Below are 17,946 nucleotides of genomic sequence, written 5' to 3'. Positions count from 1 at the left end.
CAAAATTAGAAGGCAATTCCGAAAGGTAAAACATTTTAAAAACGAGAGCTTTAAGATAGCAAATTTTCAACAGAATCTGAAGTATTGATCAAAGTTCTAGAAGTACTGAATATGTTTAATTTTATTTTAAATAAATGAATAAAATATAGTAAAACACAACCTGGGAATATCATTTTCAAGTAATTGAAGTGCAATAAATTAAAGTTTAAATTTCATCAGACTCAGAATCAGAGGGACAAAATTACAGAGTCAAAATTTAGAGATTGGATTATAATTATTTTTTTTTTTTGGTGAATGAATTACAATGACGTTAAAACCCTAGGAAACGAATCTGGCTGTAATCCGTTCATGAAAAGAAATAACCTAATTGTAATTCAATCTCTAAATTTTGATTTCGTGTAATTTTGTCCCTGTGGCTCTGAGTCTGATAAAATTTAGCCCTTGAAATTATAGAAAACAAACGGTTAGAGTTTTTTTCTTTTGGGCCAAGGAATCCATAGTCGTAGCAGTACAATTATTGTATTTTTGATGAGGATCACGATGCATGTTCATCCGTGGCCGCCTTGGTATGAGACGGGCCTTAATAAAGGTGTGGGCCAGTTTGGGCTGAAGTCCAGTTCATGACGACATTATGTACGGGTTTGATCCAAGAGCTTAACCTGAACCGATTAACTCGGGGCAAATTCAAGTACGCCGAAAATTGCTCCCGGACGGTATAAACCGTATAACACCTTTGTAGTTGGGGTTAACTGTTGCACTCTCGCTTTAGGAAATCGCTCTTCGTTCAACTTCCTCGACTCCGCGGCGTAGATCCGAGGAGTTTGGGAAGCCCTAGTTGCTTTCCCAAAACAATACCACTCTTCGATCAGCTACATACTGCCACCGCCTTCCCCTTTTTGGTTTTTTCTACAAAACCACTCGTCATCCGAAAGGTCTTTGTTATAATACCGTCCTCAATATTTGGGTTGCTTTGTAATAGCGCAGTTTGTTTAGATTTATTCTAATTTTGCTCCTATCTTAATCGATATTTCTTTTAGGTTATTCTTGAGGTTTTAGTTGTGGATCTGCTTATGATGCTCTTGCACGTCAATCATACTTCTCGTAATTTCTAGTTTTTGGTTGGATTGTGGGTGACTGAGTTCAAAATGTCAAATTTTTTTACGCTGAGAAACACCGCTATGTTTGAGAAATATTCTATTTTCAAACGTCCTGCCGTCAAACCCCCCGATCCCTCAAAGATTTTTATTTTATTTTTTTATTATTTTGTTGTTTCGTTCCTACATCATTCTTGTGTAAAGGTTTTCTTTTTAATCTACTCCCAGTTGTACTCTTTATAATTACTGAATAAATTACGGGTATAACTGTTCTTTCTTTCATGCAGTCATGGCTGGAGTAGCACCCGATAGCTCACCGTTCGATGCTCGTCAATATGATTCAAAAATGAATGAACTGTAAGAACTTTAACTTGTTCAGAATTTCATATTAATAGGTTTCTATCTGGTTTTATTGGCTTGCTTATTAGAGTTGCTGCTCTTGTCTATTGTTGCCCTACTGCCTTTTTTGTGTGTGCACAGTGCAGCTGACGGGCAGGAGTTCTTTACATCTTATGATGAGGCTCATGATAGTTTTGATGACATGGGTTTGAAAGAGAATCTTCTCAGAGGCATTTATGCATATGGTAGATTTTATCCTTTTTGTACTAAATTTTAATTTTGTTCAAAAGATAGTGTTTCTTGCAGTACAGTTGCATGGAATTGATTATATATAATGTAATAAATGTCCGTTGGATTATTCTTCCTTAATGTATTGCGTAGTTTTTAAACTCTTTGTTTGAGTTTTTAGTCATGGGTTATTACTGCTTCAAATATATGGACAATGTCATTATATGTACGGGCTTGGTGTTTATCTTTATTATTAATTAATATTAATAAAATAACTGTTGTGGCTGCTGTGCATTTGTATGTAATATGAGAAATGAGCCGCAATGTTGCTGATTTATGGGCAGTGCTGCTTGTTAGATTTTTTTTTTTTTAATATTATATGTAGATGAATAAGGCATGGTGCACATTCCTGTCTTTTTTTTTTTTGGTGAAAAAATAATTTTGGCTGCATCCTGCATATTGAGCTCTCAAATTAATAAAGTATTATGATTTTTACTTTTACCATAGGATTTGAGAAGCCCTCGGCTATACAGCAAAGGGGAATAGTTCCCTTCTGCAAGGGACTTGATGTTATTCAGCAGGCTCAGTCTGGCACTGGAAAGACAGCAACTTTCTGCTCTGGGGTTTTGCAGCAGCTTGACTATAGTTTGATGGAATGCCAGGCCTTGGTATTAGCACCAACTCGAGAACTTGCTCAGCAGATTGAGAAGGTTATGCGAGCACTTGGAGACTATCTTGGTGTGAAGGTGCATGCATGTGTTGGAGGAACTAGTGTTCGTGAAGACCAACGTATTCTATCTAGTGGTGTTCATGTTGTTGTTGGTACCCCTGGTCGCGTATTTGACATGCTGCGCAGGCAGTCACTTCGGCCAGATTACATCAAGATGTTTGTCTTGGATGAGGCGGATGAAATGCTTTCTCGAGGTTTTAAAGATCAGGTACTTTTATAATAATTTCCATATCACTTGCACGTACAAGTTGATCTGTGTCTATTTGTAAATATGTAGACGTGTCTGCATATTTCTGTATGTCTATATGCAAATTAATGTAGTTTCACTCTTAGAAACCTTGCAAGAGCACTTGACTCTGTCAAAAGTAACTCCGTTAGTTACTTTATAGGGCCTTAAGTAAGTTTGGATGGCTGTTAAATTAGTTATGTTTCAGACTAATTCCAGTTTAACATTTCTAAGAGCTATGAACTTCCTTGGTATGTATTACTTTTTATTTGAAATTTCTTTTGCTATACGAATGACTTATATTTACATTAACTTGAAGATTATACATGCTCTTGCTCGTCATTGTTGCCTTGATACTTCTGCAGGAACTTTTGTGATTAGAAGGCCCATTTATTTGTATAACTGCTTTAACCCTGATGTTCTTGTTATCAGATCTATGATATATTCCAGCTACTTCCGTCCCAGATTCAGGTGGGAGTGTTTTCAGCTACAATGCCTCCTGAGGCGCTCGAGATCACTAGGAAGTTTATGAACAAACCTGTTAGAATTCTTGTGAAGCGTGATGAGCTAACCTTGGAGGGCATAAAACAGTTTCATGTCAATGTTGAGAGAGAGGAATGGAAGCTAGACACACTCTGTGATCTTTATGAAACATTGGCCATCACTCAGAGTGTCATTTTTGTGAACACCAGAAGGAAGGTTGACTGGCTTACTGACCAGATGAGAAGCCGGGACCACACAGTTTCAGCAACCCATGGAGACATGGACCAGAATACCAGAGATATTATTATGCGTGAATTTCGCTCTGGATCTTCTCGTGTTTTAATAACGACTGATCTTTTGGCTCGTGGTATTGATGTCCAGCAAGTGTCACTAGTTATTAATTATGATCTTCCCACTCAGCCTGAGAACTATCTCCATCGTATTGGTCGTAGTGGGAGGTTTGGCAGGAAAGGTGTTGCAATCAATTTTGTGACAAGGGACGACGAAAGAATGCTGTTTGACATCCAGAGATTTTATAATGTGGTAATTGAGGAGCTGCCATCTAATGTTGCTGAACTCCTATAATGAGATTTTGCCTTCCATCATTAATAGAGGAAAGTTGCCATCAGAAATAGAGGAAAGTTGGATTCTCTTGGGTAACTATTATGTAATGCCTTTTTTTTTTTTCCCTTTCCAATTTTGTTAGATCTCCAATTTTAAAGATTAAACCTTGTTTAATAGGCGTAGTAATTTGATTTAAATTATCTGTTGTCTAAGTGGTAAGATATTACTTACACTGTGGAATCCCTTAGTGTCTGGCAATATCGTGTATGGCCATTGTTACGCATTTCTTGCAGCCAATTTTTCTGCTATTAATTATAATGTTAAATTACATTACTTCCTCAATTATTTAGACGTTTCTTAGTCTATAGCTCGTGCATCATTTTCTACAAGCTGATATTATGGTAGTCTGTTTCTAGTGATCGTTCCTGCTCTTCCTGTTCCTGTAAATTGACTGGCAACTTAAATTATGAACAACAGTTAGAACCTATAGTTAGATCTTTAATTTGGCCCAACCTAACTAGTGCTAAACTAATAATCTGGTTAAGAAATGGAAGGCCCCACATTTATTCTTCTTAAAATGCAAGTATAAGTTAGAACTAGTAAGGTGTATACCCCTTTTTTTTTTGTGGTGGGACCGGCTAGCAAGATGTATACTTATCATTGAGGAGATCTCATACATTAATAAATTGTATATTATAAACATCACTCAATCGATAAAAATATAATTAAATCATGTAAAATTTAATTTCAGTTGGATTAATAAAGTCAGGTAAAATCATAATTAAATGGTGGAGGATTTTTTTTTTGAAAAGTCTCTTGCCAATAATGGTGAAAAATGAAGATAAATGAGTGTGAACAATTTATGTTTATTATTTAATTTTAATTAGTCTGCACAAGCTACACTCAATAATGAGACGATTATTAGAAGGGAAACGTAAATCTCTTTTCTATTTAATATAAATTACAGAGACTTTTTGGTTTTGTTTTAGAAACCTATATGAACCTTCCTCAAGATCAGAATACATGTTACATAAACTTTTTTTTCAGTTTTGGAATCCAACTTTCATTCACCTATTGGTATCTTTATATCTATATGTGTTTTCAATTAAATTATAAAGTTACGCCTTAATTTAGCGAATTTAGTAAAAATATTAAATAGATCATTAATAAATATTAATCCTTAATTTAGTGAATTTAGTAAAAACATTAAATAGATCATTAATAAATATTAATATTAGAAGATAAAGTAAAGATTTAAGATGTTAAATGTTTCATCAAAAAGTAGTTCTAGTTAATATATATAATTAGTAATGATATTTTAGAGAAGACAACACATATTTATTATAAATAACTAATTTAAATAATTTCTTTAATATGTTTAAAGTAGTCAATTAACTCTTATATGAAGGATTAGAAATAGTATAACCATATATATCCTTTATTATAAGCCTCTAGAGGCCTCTTCACCTTGGCATTGTTAAGGATGAAGATGAAGATGATGGGAACAATCATCTTCACTTAAATTCTTGATAAGTTTGTGTTTAAGATGCATCTGAATTCCGCAAGGAGTTTTGATCATCTTTCTATAAAGTTTGGAAGGTATATGAAGTATATCTCAATTAATACACGTACACATTTTAACTAACTTCGTGGGGTCCTAATTGCAACTCTAAGAACCATAGTTGAGTCTTGACAGCAATTATTCTAACCTTGCTTACGATACGACCTTGATTAAGATCCCATTTCTCTAATTTTTAAAATTAAACTCATTATTAAAATTTTATTAAAGTTTTAAAACCCCATTTTCCTAATTTCTAAAATTGAACTCACTAAATTTTTTCCCCCCTTCCCTCTATTTCTCTCGTGCCAAAGATGGGATAAGAGCAAAAGGGGAGGATTGGGGATTGGTAATTTGGTGTTGTACGAAGTATATAGCGTAAATTTCGTTTGATTCTTTTCTTGTACAGAAGACAACGAACGATTTAAGACCAAGGACGGAGAGGGGTTACAATTACGTGCATCTTTAGGAAAAAATTGCAAAACATGAATTTTCTAAATAAGTTTGGTTAAAGAACAGGTAATATAATAGAATATAAATATAGCTTGGACCCAGTATAAAATATAGATAATATAGATATAACTGAAATATTTTATAAAATTCGTTTGCTTTCAAACCAACTTATGTGGTCAAAACTAAACTTATTGTTCGCTCGGCTAAAATTAGTTTAAAACAAGTGTCAATCTCTTTTGTTTGTCGAAAAAAATTTAGAAATTTTTTAAAACAACAGAATTTCAAAAATAAATAAATAATCATATTAATACATAATGAATAATGTAAAATAAAAAGTTTACATGTTTTATTTTTATACAATATACGTTGGTATATTGACCCTTTTTTCGATTTGAATACAATTGATCTGTTCAATCAATCGCAATTAGTGTAATGTATTTTAAACTATAATTATGTAAAGATTATATAAGAAAACAAACAATTTTTTTTACCCAATTTTTTTGACTCTTTTATTTTATATCTTTGAAGTACTCTGAACTAAATTAAAAATTAGAACATTCATTTACCAATCAAATTACATAATCTAGCTCAATTTTCACGAGTATTGTCATTGAAAAATAAGGAAAAAAATATAAATTGATAAAATTATGGAAATTGGACATATTTTCTACCCTTAAAATTAATTTTACATGCCTATATTTTATAAATTTTGAAAGAAGAAGCACTATTTATAAGTTATGCATATTAAAACTTATCCCAATTTCTATATGAAGCATGGACCACATCAATTTTTGTAAAATATTGAAGGCATATATAATAAATATTATTGAAAGCAAAGCAACCAACAAAAGTTTGCTACTTGATAGGGACTCAATACGTGTTCTTTTGTACTCACGAGGCTTGAGAAGTGATAGATAATGAGAGGGATAGTTTTATGCTTCATCTGTTAGTTATACATACATACGTATTCTGCAAATTATATTCTCTCCAATCTAAATATATTGGGAGAAGGGTTTATTTTAATACTAAATATAATATTTCAACTTCAAGTTACTTTATATTCCAAATTTATAAGTTTTTTTTCTAAACTCTCCCAATTAATAGTGTATGTTAAGTGGGTTTTTTATTTTTTGAATGCAAATGGTTAAAAGACAAAAATAATTAATTTTCACTAATATTTTGTTAAATTTTTAAAAATTAGCTATCTAATGCTTTTTTTAAACCAGATTCCTGTTGAAAAGAATTCTGCTGTACTACAAAAGATCACCTCTTACCAACAGAGGATTTAAACTTTAAATTTGGCATGTTTTAAGATATTAACCAATTTAATCTAAGAGAGTATTTAGTAACCAAAAAATACTTTTTAAAAATATTTTGTTCATAAATAGAGACAAATTTTGTCACATATTTACTTCATATATCATAAAAGTATTTTTAAAATTATAGTTTTATTTCTAACTAAAGATCTTCTAAATCCTGGCTTGGTTGATTTATGCAATGTAGTTTAGTGGGAAACAAAACAAGGGTGGAGAGGGAGAGAACCCAGAGAAGAGGTCGTGTCGACGTGTCGTTCCGCTTAGACGTTAAGAAAGGGCAGCCGGGCTTACGTGGCAAGCAGAGGCGATGCCTCCTCAGATCTTTCGTGTCATCACAAGGAACCTTCCAACGGTCTCATTCTGCATCCACAGCCTTCCCAGTTCCTTCATTCACCTTGCTCGTTAGTCGTTTCCTTCTAATCCAACCCAAAACTGTCTTCCTAAAGCGCTTTGCTTCACCTGCTCACTATTCTTTATTCTATTCATTATTCCATTTACATCTCATATTTATTTATTCATTCTCATTCTAATCTCACACACCCCAAAACCCATTGCGTCATTTCCTCGCTTTCCCCCTGATTTCCTTTTGATTTCTATTCCAAATCCAATGTATAATCCTCTTCCTCCTCAATATTCTCTCTTCTTTTATCTCTCGCCCCACATTCTTCGGATTCCTCTTTCCTGCATGAAGTTTCTATTCTCAATATCAAGTTAATAGTAGGATTCTCATCAGAAAGTCTTTTTTGTTTTTTCTGTTTTAGTTTCTGTGTGATCGTGTAAGGGCTTGGTTTCTTCTCTATTCCATGGCTGTTTCTCAAGTGCCTGAAAGTGTAGGCACCACCGCCACTGCAACTACTACTACTACTACTTCTGCCTCCGTTCACAGCGATTTGGATCTCAATCTTGCTTCTCTTCGTCGAAGGCCCCTGTCCGGGTCTTCTGTTAGGCCTGAGGCTTCTGAAGCTGAGAGTTCTGCTGAGGATGTTCTCAGAGATTCTGGCTCCAATTATTCCAAGGCCGGCGCCGAAGATGGCAATCAGAAGTTGGAAGGTCCCAATGTGATCAGCCAGAAGGTTCCAGAGCAGCTCCCTGATGTTTCCGCCCTGAAGTTTGCTTATCGTCCTTCGGTTCCGGCTCATCGCAGAATCAAGGAAAGCCCTCTCAGCTCCGACAAAATTTTCAGACAGGTTGCTGCAGTGAAATTCTCTCCAGCTTAACGAATTGGCTCTTTTTCTTGATGCTTTTATGAACAAGTTGTTTTTTCGGCTCGGCAGAATTTTACTAAATAATCTACGAATTGCAGAGTCACGCGGGCCTTTTCAACCTCTGTATTGTAGTGCTTGTTGCGGTGAACAGTCGACTCATCATTGAGAATTTAATGAAGGTTTGCCTATTCCATTTACTCCTTCTATTCATTCTGAGCAATTTACATTTCCCGTTCTGCAGAAGTATCTCTGAATTTTGACAGCTCACTTTTGTCTTTCTTATTTATTTATTTTCATGTTTCAGTATGGTTGGTTGATTAAGTATGACTTTTGGTTTAGCTCAAGATCATTGAGAGACTGGCCACTCTTCATGTGTGGGTAATGCCTTCGATTAATTCCTTGATGATTTTTAGGACGTTCGAGAATCCTTGTTTGGATTAGTCATTTGATGTTATATACCTTTAACAGCGCTTCCTTTGCAGCCTCTCCCTTGCAATATTTCCTGTTGCTGCCTTTGCAGTGGAAAAATTGGCGCAAAAGAAGTATATACCTGATCCAGTAGGTGATTTTTCCTTGCTTTTTTTTTTTTAAATAATTAGAAGTGATTTCGCTGTCCTTTGCCTTCTTCGTCTGTTTGAACCGATAAATGTTTTATGGTTTAATGCTTTTCGGGAACACAGCTTTCCAACTTACATGTTTGGGAACATTGACCGGAATATCTCAGGTTGTTGTTTTACTACATGTAACCGGTACGTCAGCTGCAGTGTTATACCCGGTTTTAGTAATCCTCAGGTTGGTATGATTCTTCCCTGGAGACTAAAATTCATTTGGAGGTTCATATTACACCGTCATTTTATGTTACTGGTAACACCATTGTATGTCCATTTGGGAAGATTTTGCTTCCAGGGTACGAGTTCCAGTTGCTCAAAGTGTAACAAATAAAGAACTCTAACGTAATCTAGTATGATCCTTACAGTATTTAAGGAGGGATTTAAAGCCCTTTTGCAAACCATAGTTTGATGTTTTGGAGTATAATCCTTTTTCCTCATCGACTTAGCTTAATCAGTGAGGAAAAATTTAAACAAACATTCCTAACGAGTGTCATCCATTACAGGCAAACCGATCATTTATGACAAGCAAAAGAAAATAAAAAAGTTTCAGAATCAGCGAATAAGAATTTTGATTGATCATAGACATTGAATAGACAATCTTTTAGACTATTTTGAAACTATATAATCGAATCGGTAGAACCCCTTTACCCCCTCCTTCCAGGGGCATCAGGGCCGGAAGGATTGAAGGAATGCCAGAAGCAAACGATTCTGTTGCACTGTGTAAGCAAGCAGACATCTAATTGGTCCACTGTAAGTATGCAAGTGTAACTTTTGCAGGCCATTAACCAGCCATGAGATGTCTTTTTTGGGTATTACAGTTAGGAGTTTATTTAGGTTTTGCCTAGACTAAGTCCTTTTCACGGGTGATGTGGATAGTGCACTTACCCTTGTCTGCCTGATGCGTTTAGGATTTTACTACTAGAAGAATTGAATCCTGCTTTATAGGGAGAGATACTGTCTCCTCTGACCCCCTCAACGGACAGCGTCGGTGGAAGTGAATTTGTCTAATTGATGAATAAAATAACTAATCTGATGGGAATACCTGGCCATTCCCTAGATAGGTATAGTGTGAAGATATTTTTAATGATCTGTGGTCCTTTTTTGCAGGAGTGATTCTGCTTTTTTATCAGGCATTGTATTGATGCTTTTGGCTTGCATCGTCTGGTTAAAACTGGTGTCTTATGCTCACACCAACTATGATATGAGAGCAATGGCTAGATCAATTGAAAAGGTTACTTACTTCCCCCTTCATTCGTTCTTACAGCAAAGTAATATTATGCAATAATTCCTTCTGACAATGATAAATTACTGTTTTTTTGAAACCCCTCCCCCCCCCCCCCCAAAAAAAATCATTGTACTCAATATTCTTCTGTCGTACAGGGAGAAGCACTACCCAATACTTTGAATATAGAGTGCCAATTCAACGTGAGCTTGAAGAGCTTGGCATACTTCATGGTTGCTCCTACATTATGTTACCAGGTGGTGGAACTTCTTAGCAATTTATCTATTTATTTTTTTAATGCAGAATGTTCTACATTTTCAAGTATTTTTTTTCATCCTAATGGATAAAAGGCTGTTATATAATTTATTTAGAGCTGCCAAATTTTTATCTGGGATGTTTTGTTAGAGTTGATGTCAGAAGTGATACAGGAAGGATTTATGATCTTGTCCTAGGAAATTAGTTGATGTGTTTTTTTTAATTGTAAACTGAGAGGCGTCGCCCATCTATCCATTTTATGGTCCATGCAAAGACTAATCTTTAATCGCACTGCAAGGCCATGTGGTTCTGGTCCCAAGGAATCTTTCTAGGGCTCAAACTTAGATTATTTTAGTTTGCTGCATTAGTAATTACCTAGCTGGAATTTATTGAAAGCCTCTTGCTTGGCTTCAATGAATGCTCACTTGGGGAAGTATTTTTACTGCTTCTCCTGTATTTTATCTCCACCGTTTAACCCTTGTTCTTATTTTGACATGCCTTCAAAAAGCTGGATAGTTTTTACCGTCAATCATTGTGCTAGGAATTTGATAACAGGGCTTTAAAATTCACACTCGAGCATCAATCGTGCCCTCCATTCATGGAAAACTATGCTCACTTCCTTATTGCATTTTACTATTTTCAAGCATATATGCTGTTGGTTATATATCCCTTAATCATTACTTTGATTTTCTGGTGCCCTTCAGAAGTCATGGATTCACCGTTATTTTATTGTTTGGTCATATATGAGAGCTGCATTTTGTGTGACGTTTGTCATTCATCAACAGGAAAGGGACGAAACTGTATTTTCTTTTAGCATTGAATTGCAGTCTTCATTACAGTTTGTTATCTCAGTTTGTTTTGTGATTCATCTAAGTTCTAAACAGTAACATGTTCAATCTACTCGAGTTGCTTGTGCCTATGTAAATGCTGCTATGATTTGTTTGAATTTGCCTGAATAATTTTTTCCTGAGTATAATTCTGAATCTCCATCATTAACTTGTTTAATGCATTCTCTTTTGTCAACTTGATGATATAGCCAAGCTATCCCCGCACACCGTATGTTCGAAAAGGTTGGGTGTTTCGTCAGCTTATTAAGCTGATAGTATTTACTGGAGTTATGGGATTTATCATAGAACAAGTAAGCAGCATTTATTCAACTATTAAATGTTCTTGTGTACCTCTTATATATTCCTCGAATTATCTTCTTTGTACATGTTAATATATTCTGACGTCTATTTGATAATTTGTTTTTGCAGTATATTAATCCTATCGTCCAAAATTCAGAACATCCTTTGAAGGGAAACCTCCTATATGCCCTCGAAAGAGTCCTCAAGCTTTCTGTTCCTAATTTATATGTGTGGCTCTGCATGTTCTACTGCTTTTTTCACCTTTGGTGTGTGTTACATCCCTCATCTGTCTTTCAGCTTGGCATGTCTATATACAGATAAATAATTTCCTTCTAATGATATCCCCTATGAACCACTGCAATGTTGATGGGAATTTCTAGTTAGTTTTAATACGTGTACTCGTGGTGATTATTGTCATCTAAAAGACATGACTTTCAAGATGTATAATGAATTGTGTGTTCTTTTTGTTGCTTTGCCCATGGTTACGTTCAGGGAGTTTTTGACAAAAATACAGAGGAACCAGAGGGCAAAGTATTGATGAAACTGTTTGTTTTGCTGCGGGGGATAGTCCATCTCCAATTATTAAATTTGAAAGCACAGCTTTGACATTTTAGATATGATTTATTTTTGGAATGGTCTATGCTTAGATGCAGTACTGCAATGTAGGCTCAATATACTTGCTGAGCTTCTTCGGTTTGGTGATCGTGAGTTTTATAAAGACTGGTGGAATGCAAAAACTGTCGAAGAGGTAGTTGTTTGTTCTGGCATATTTCTGGTTGTTTATTTAAAATATTTTCATGAACCGAATTTCTGACCCTTTTTGTCCCTGTTGGTTGCGTTTATGCTGCTGATGTCATCAGTACTGGAGAATGTGGAACATGGTATGTCTACCTATTCAGACTTTATTTAGGCGACGAAGTTTGTTGAGTTGATTTTTATTTTCGCTTCGGTCATTTGCTTTGGTTCTCATCTTTTTGCTCGGTTCCAATTCTTTATGTTTACTTATTTTGAACTTCGAAGTTTTTGTGCACAGCATAATTTGTTGATGTGGTATAAGGTTTGATCTCGTTGAAATTCCTCAAAATTTTTAAAATCATTGTTTGAATTTTGTCTACTTTCATGGTAGTTCCTGGTGTAGTAGTGTAAACATAGTGATCTTTTTAGGAGACGCACCTTAATTGAGTCCTTGAATGTGTTGATATATCAATTATTAAAACAATGTTATGTTGTTTGTATTGAAAAAAAAAAAAAAAACAATGTTATGTTGCTTTGTGAGTTGGAGAAGCATGGAAATTCTACTTTGCGATTCAAGTTGTAAGACCCCAATGAAGAGAGAACTTACTACAGTATTACACTTTATATGAACAGATTCTATGGTGTACAACCAACTATAATGCAAGTGTTTTACTAATATGAATTTCATATAACTTCTACGAAAGTAAACCAGAATAATATATGATGCTAGGTATTTTGGGCCCAAATAGATGTCTGATGAAATATGTATGGTTGGCTTGAGTTTTACCACAACCCTAACAATTCTAGAACTTTATTGGAGAATGTTTGTGCAGTTTACAAGTGTTGTTTTAATTCATCACTGTATGGCTGAGTTGATTCTTTCCCATCGCAGCCTGTGCACAAATGGATGGTCCGCCACTTATATTTTCCATGCTTAAGGAATGGTATACCCAAGGTACTTGAGCAATCAAGAATCTCCTTCTCACTAGTCAAGCACATTGCTTGTCTTATCATCTGCCAGTGTTCATCACTTCTATAGCTATCTTTTATCTTTTATAGCTTGTCTTTTCCTTTTGGTTGGGTGAGGGTGGTGGAACATTGAAGACTGCAGTTGTTGGAAGGAACTCCTTTCTCTTCCTTCAATTGCACAATTAACTTTATTTATATCTTCATTGAAAGAGAGGATGATGAACATTTTGAAAAAAGAAAATGTGTTGCATTTTACCTATAACAGACTTAAATAGGAGGCACGTTACGTGCTAATTTAATGATACTAAACAAATCAATTAAAAATAAAGCAAACTGCAAAGATATGACATCTGATAAATCATAATTGACACGTATGGTTATTTGCTATTGCCACCTGTTTTCCCCCCATGATATTGGGAAGGTGATGAATCCAACTCCTGAATTATATTGTTTATTCATATAACATCCTGATAGGAGTGTAGGGCTTACAGGGTTAGCTACAGGATCAGCAAAAGGAAGAAGAAAATAAAGACTAAGCCGAGGTTCCTATGCATTTGATAGGCATAGGCTCTCCAATGGAAATTCTCTCACAATCCTGTTACCTTCCTCTGGCCCTGCTGTGCCTTTGACTATATCCCAAATTCTGTCTCTTCTAACGGCCAGAGGTATGACAGTTCCTCATTCGCCTTGTGAAGTCTCACTTGGACCGTCCTCTTTCTTCTTCCTACTTCTCCTAGTATGAGCCAGCAAATGCCAGTCTCTTGCCTTCTGAAGTCTCATTTGGACCCTCCTCTTTCTTCTTCCTACTTCTCCTAGTATGAGCCAGCAAATGCCAGTCTCTTGCCTTCTTCAAACTCCTATAATGTGTCTGCAATTGAGGCCCCAAGTCCATCCCCATCAGAAGGAAGGTGGTTGATCCAAAGATATGAAAAAGAAAGGAAACTGATATGAGCTTCCCCAAACCCAGTCACGATGGCGTCACTAGTTTCTCTTTATTTCTGATTGCCCCCTTTGCATACATGGCTTTCCTTTATATATGGAAAAATAGATAATTGTACTACATTACAGTTGGTACCTTTGATAATCGAGTCACTTATTAAAGCACTTTTGGCTGCTATTGACATTTCATGTGGGCATCTCTCAGAAACTCAACTTAGGAATGGTGCTACCGTCATAAAATTGAAAAACCCTCTGGAAGATAGGTTCATATATTAAATTGCAATCTCATAGTAACAAGCATCATTACGCCATATGGTTATTAGAAAACCCTGTGTTAATTTTCTACCAAAAAAAAAAAGAAGAAAAAAAGCCTGTGTTAATTGTACTCATGCAGCGAGAGCAAGGACTGGATTTACTTGGGAAAGCTTGGGAGCTTGTGGGTGCATGAGCGCATATGCAAAATGACACATATTTCATCATCTTCATTCTTGTTTATTTAGTTCTATGTTTTGGTTGATCCATTGGATTGTTCTTTGCAAAATCAAATGTGTTTTGTTGGTTCTTTGGTGGAGGTCTTTAAAATTGAGAGTCAGTAGTCAAAGTTAGCCTCTGTTCGTAATTTCAAGTATTGACTCTCACATGCTCAACATGCATATGCATATGCATGCTTCTAGACTCACATGATTAAAAAAGCTTAGGAGAGGTACCGAGTTAATTTATAACTTATCTGTCTTTTCTTTCTCTGTTTTCAGCTCTGTTATGAATATTAAACTGAGTTCTTTTTTGTTGGCTGATATTTGGATTTATGTTAAACATTGAAATGTTGCTGTTCTAGATTACCTTGTAATTTTTTAATTTCATTATTCTGTACAGGGTGTTGCTATTTTAATCGCCTTCCTGGTATCAGCTGTGTTCCATGAGGTGTGTGGCTCATCCTATATCAGCCCGTTTCCCTCTTATTACATTATCAAATGTGATGGTTGTGTGGGTGCTTCATAAAAAGTTGGCTAGAGCTTGTTTAACTTCACCCCTGGTGTTTTCTTCTATCCATTTCGGCATTTCCTTTGACAGGATTTGGTCGAGTGGATTAAAAAGTTAAAAATATAAAGTTGCACTCATAGGTCGCCAATGACTTTAGCCTGTTAGGCATCATCATAGAACCATCCGCAAATATCAAATGGCCTTAAGAACTAAGCCTAGACTAGTCTAAACCAAGTACCTGAAAGCCTGTTGCTTGGTTTATGACATGTCATACAGGTGTTAAATCTGTCCCAGATGGATTCTGACAAGGCAATCTGCTATCTTCAAAATTTTTTATATATTATAGCATTATCAATTTGAGTTTAGAATGCAAAAAAGGGGGTCTGGCAAAATTTAATGTGGTGGTCTAATATTATGACAAATTATCTGGTAAAAAAATCCAGGTTTTCATGTCAGGAACCACTTCTCATAGTGTATTCGTAATGTTGACTTATTTTCGTGCACTTGTGACCATATTTGATGAAGCCTGCCACTAGTTAATTTGGTTCCTATCAATTGAAGTACTTAAGCGAATATGATTAACTTGATATTTTTACTTTTCAAGGACAACTGACTTTAACTTTATTCATGCTTTCTGTTCCATGTGAATGCAGCTGTGCATTGCCGTTCCTTGCCATATCTTTAAGTTGTGGGCTTTTATTGGAATTATGTTTCAGGTGTAAAACCATTCTTCTCTCTCCCCCCCCCCCCACTGCAACCATTAGAGTTTAAGGTCTCATTTGATATAAAGCATTGAAAATGATAAGATAAGAATTGGGATTGAGATTGAAAAAATACGTTAAAATAGTATTTAATATGAAATATTACTTGCTACTAGGATTGGGCAAACCCATATAGGTGGGATTGAAAAATACCCCTTCCTTCTATGGTAATATCCAATCCCAGCTGCATGGGTTTGCTCATTCCCAAGTAATATAAGCAATGGTTTGCTCATTCCCAGGTAGTATAAGCAATGATTCATATTAAACACTTTTTTTAATGGGTTTTATCAATCTCAATCTCAATCCCAATCCTCACCTCTTATTCTTAATATTTTGTACCAAACATGACCTAAGTGCCCTATTGCAATAATTCACAAGATTATCTAGACCAAGAAAACAAGATGCAGTAATTGGTAGTTCTCCAGTTTTGAATTTTATCCTAAGCTTTTATTGTTGGTAATTCAAAATCTGTGATGAAGTTTTGGTTGTTTTGGTTCACTTAAAATAATAATCATGATTGTGCTGCTGCTTTTCTAGGTTCCGTTGGTCTTGATTACAAATTACCTTCAAAACAAATTCAGAAGCTCAATGGTATGCCTCGTAAATATTCTATGTGATCATTTTATTCTACCAAGTATTATGTCATTAGTTGTCATGAGACTGGCTTAGGTGGTAAGAGTAGGATGAGATCTAAATAATAATCATTCAAACCCTCCTAATTTAACCCCAAAAAAAGTGTTACTTCATATTCTGAAAGTGATTTATTTTCTTCTTGCCAGGTTGGGAATATGATTTTTTGGTTCATATTCAGTATTCTTGGCCAACCTATGTGTGTATTGCTATACTACCATGACTTGATGAATCGGAAGAAGAAAGTCAACCAAGCTAGCATTTCATCGTCAACCATGCAAGGGGACGAGTTTCTTTGAACTGCTGTAGATACGTCGCTACCCAATTTTTCTTTTTCTACGGGAAATGTTTTCTGCCTTGATAGTTGGTCCCATGGGCTGAGCATCTCCAAGTCCCAATTTCTTGATGTTGTTCCAAGGCAATCCATGTACAATGATAAATGCTGATGTTGTAGTGAAACTGGCTTCTTTTAATAGCTATCACGAAGTTGTAAATGGTTTTGGGTTAGACACTCGTGATCTGGAGATGCCTCCCAAATGTGTCGCGTCCACGTAGTGTTGAATAAAACTTCTGGAATTTTGATGCTAGGCCGCTCGCAGTTCTCTTTAAACGAGTTGCATGGAGAATAGTGTTTCATGCACGCTATTGATTTTGTTTACTATCGTCGCTTTGCATCGAGATTATTTTTAGATCAGATGAAGATTGCCTTGAGATTATTCACAATTTGAAGTTATGAACATTGCGTCAGGAACTTCTCTTTTCGGTGATATAGTTGTCTGGAATTTTTTTTTTTGGCCTTTCTAAATTATAAAGCCTTCTAATAAACTTGTGTGAAATTAGAGACGGGAGGCGGAAGCAAACATCAGGGGGGAGCAACTTATATTCTCCTGCTTGTCTTATTCCTAGTCCGGGTGCATCGTTGTTGTTTTTTTTTTTTGGGGGGGGGGGGGGGGGGGGGGGAATTCGGCAAGTATTAACTCTAAAATTTTTAACCACCATATTCAATTTTTAATACAAGAGTTTAGCATATAATTAGATAATTAATTTGTGGATATTAAAAAATTAGTCAAATTATTTAAAACAAATGTCTAGGTACCTGGAAATCAAATTATTCTTCAAGTGTCAAAGTTTAAATATCTAAGATCTATTATACATGAGGATAATAAAATTGATAGAGACTGTTTCTCAAAGAATTCAAGCGGGTTGGTTAAAGTGGAGGAAAGCTATCAGAGTTATTTGTGATAAGAAGGTACCTGAGAAACTTAAAGAAAAAATTTATCTAACTCCTATAAGACCAATTATATTGTATGGTAGTGAATATTGGGCGATCAAGGAAAAACAAGAGCATAAAGTTGGGATAGCAGAAATGAGAATGTTGAGATGAATATGTGGTCATCTAAGAAAAGATAAGGTTTGAAATAAAAATATCATAGCAAGAGTAGGTGTAGCGTCTATCGAAAAGAAAATAGTTGAACATCGCTCGAGGCGGTTAGTCCATGTGCAAAGAAGGCCATTTGAAG

At 35.3% G+C, this 17,946-nt stretch overlaps 2 protein-coding genes across 5 annotated transcripts; both read left to right on the top strand.

Moving 5' to 3' along the window:
- Nucleotides 1-802: 802 nt before the first annotated feature.
- LOC114751939 (eukaryotic initiation factor 4A-1-like) lies at nucleotides 803-4,009 on the top strand. Its single transcript, XM_028940646.1, has 5 exons — nucleotides 803-932; nucleotides 1,382-1,451; nucleotides 1,575-1,678; nucleotides 2,169-2,599; nucleotides 3,050-4,009. The coding sequence occupies exons 2-5, from the start codon at nucleotides 1,384-1,386 to the stop codon at nucleotides 3,683-3,685; spliced, it is 1,239 nt and encodes a 412-aa protein (XP_028796479.1). The 5' UTR covers nucleotides 803-932; nucleotides 1,382-1,383; the 3' UTR covers nucleotides 3,686-4,009.
- A 3,543-nt stretch (nucleotides 4,010-7,552) lies between these two features.
- LOC114751893 (diacylglycerol O-acyltransferase 1A-like) lies at nucleotides 7,553-17,013 on the top strand. Of its 4 annotated transcripts, XM_028940592.1 has the most exons (17): nucleotides 7,553-7,600; nucleotides 7,753-8,178; nucleotides 8,295-8,375; nucleotides 8,501-8,574; nucleotides 8,679-8,754; nucleotides 8,921-8,988; nucleotides 9,915-10,038; nucleotides 10,188-10,286; nucleotides 11,321-11,422; nucleotides 11,541-11,677; nucleotides 12,078-12,159; nucleotides 12,272-12,292; nucleotides 13,039-13,101; nucleotides 14,928-14,975; nucleotides 15,689-15,751; nucleotides 16,334-16,387; nucleotides 16,576-17,013. In XM_028940592.1, the coding sequence occupies exons 2-17, from the start codon at nucleotides 7,795-7,797 to the stop codon at nucleotides 16,723-16,725; spliced, it is 1,626 nt and encodes a 541-aa protein (XP_028796425.1). In that variant the 5' UTR covers nucleotides 7,553-7,600; nucleotides 7,753-7,794; the 3' UTR covers nucleotides 16,726-17,013. The 4 variants fall into 4 exon arrangements, 2 of the variants coding, with proteins under 2 accessions (XP_028796425.1, XP_028796418.1); XM_028940585.1 differs by lacking the exon at nucleotides 7,553-7,600 and having other exon boundaries at nucleotides 7,619-8,178; XR_003740783.1 differs by lacking the exons at nucleotides 7,553-7,600; nucleotides 15,689-15,751; nucleotides 16,334-16,387; nucleotides 16,576-17,013 and adding an exon at nucleotides 13,607-14,099 and having other exon boundaries at nucleotides 7,619-8,178; nucleotides 14,928-14,954.
- The last annotated feature ends 933 nt before the right edge of the window (nucleotides 17,014-17,946 follow it).

This window comes from Neltuma alba, unplaced genomic scaffold (genome assembly GCF_004799145.2).
Source record: "Neltuma alba isolate B1F8T4 unplaced genomic scaffold, ASM479914v2 tig00001147_pilon, whole genome shotgun sequence".
Lineage (NCBI taxonomy): Eukaryota > Viridiplantae > Streptophyta > Magnoliopsida > Fabales > Fabaceae > Neltuma > Neltuma alba.
This window is presented reverse-complemented; position numbering and strand designations above follow the sequence as displayed.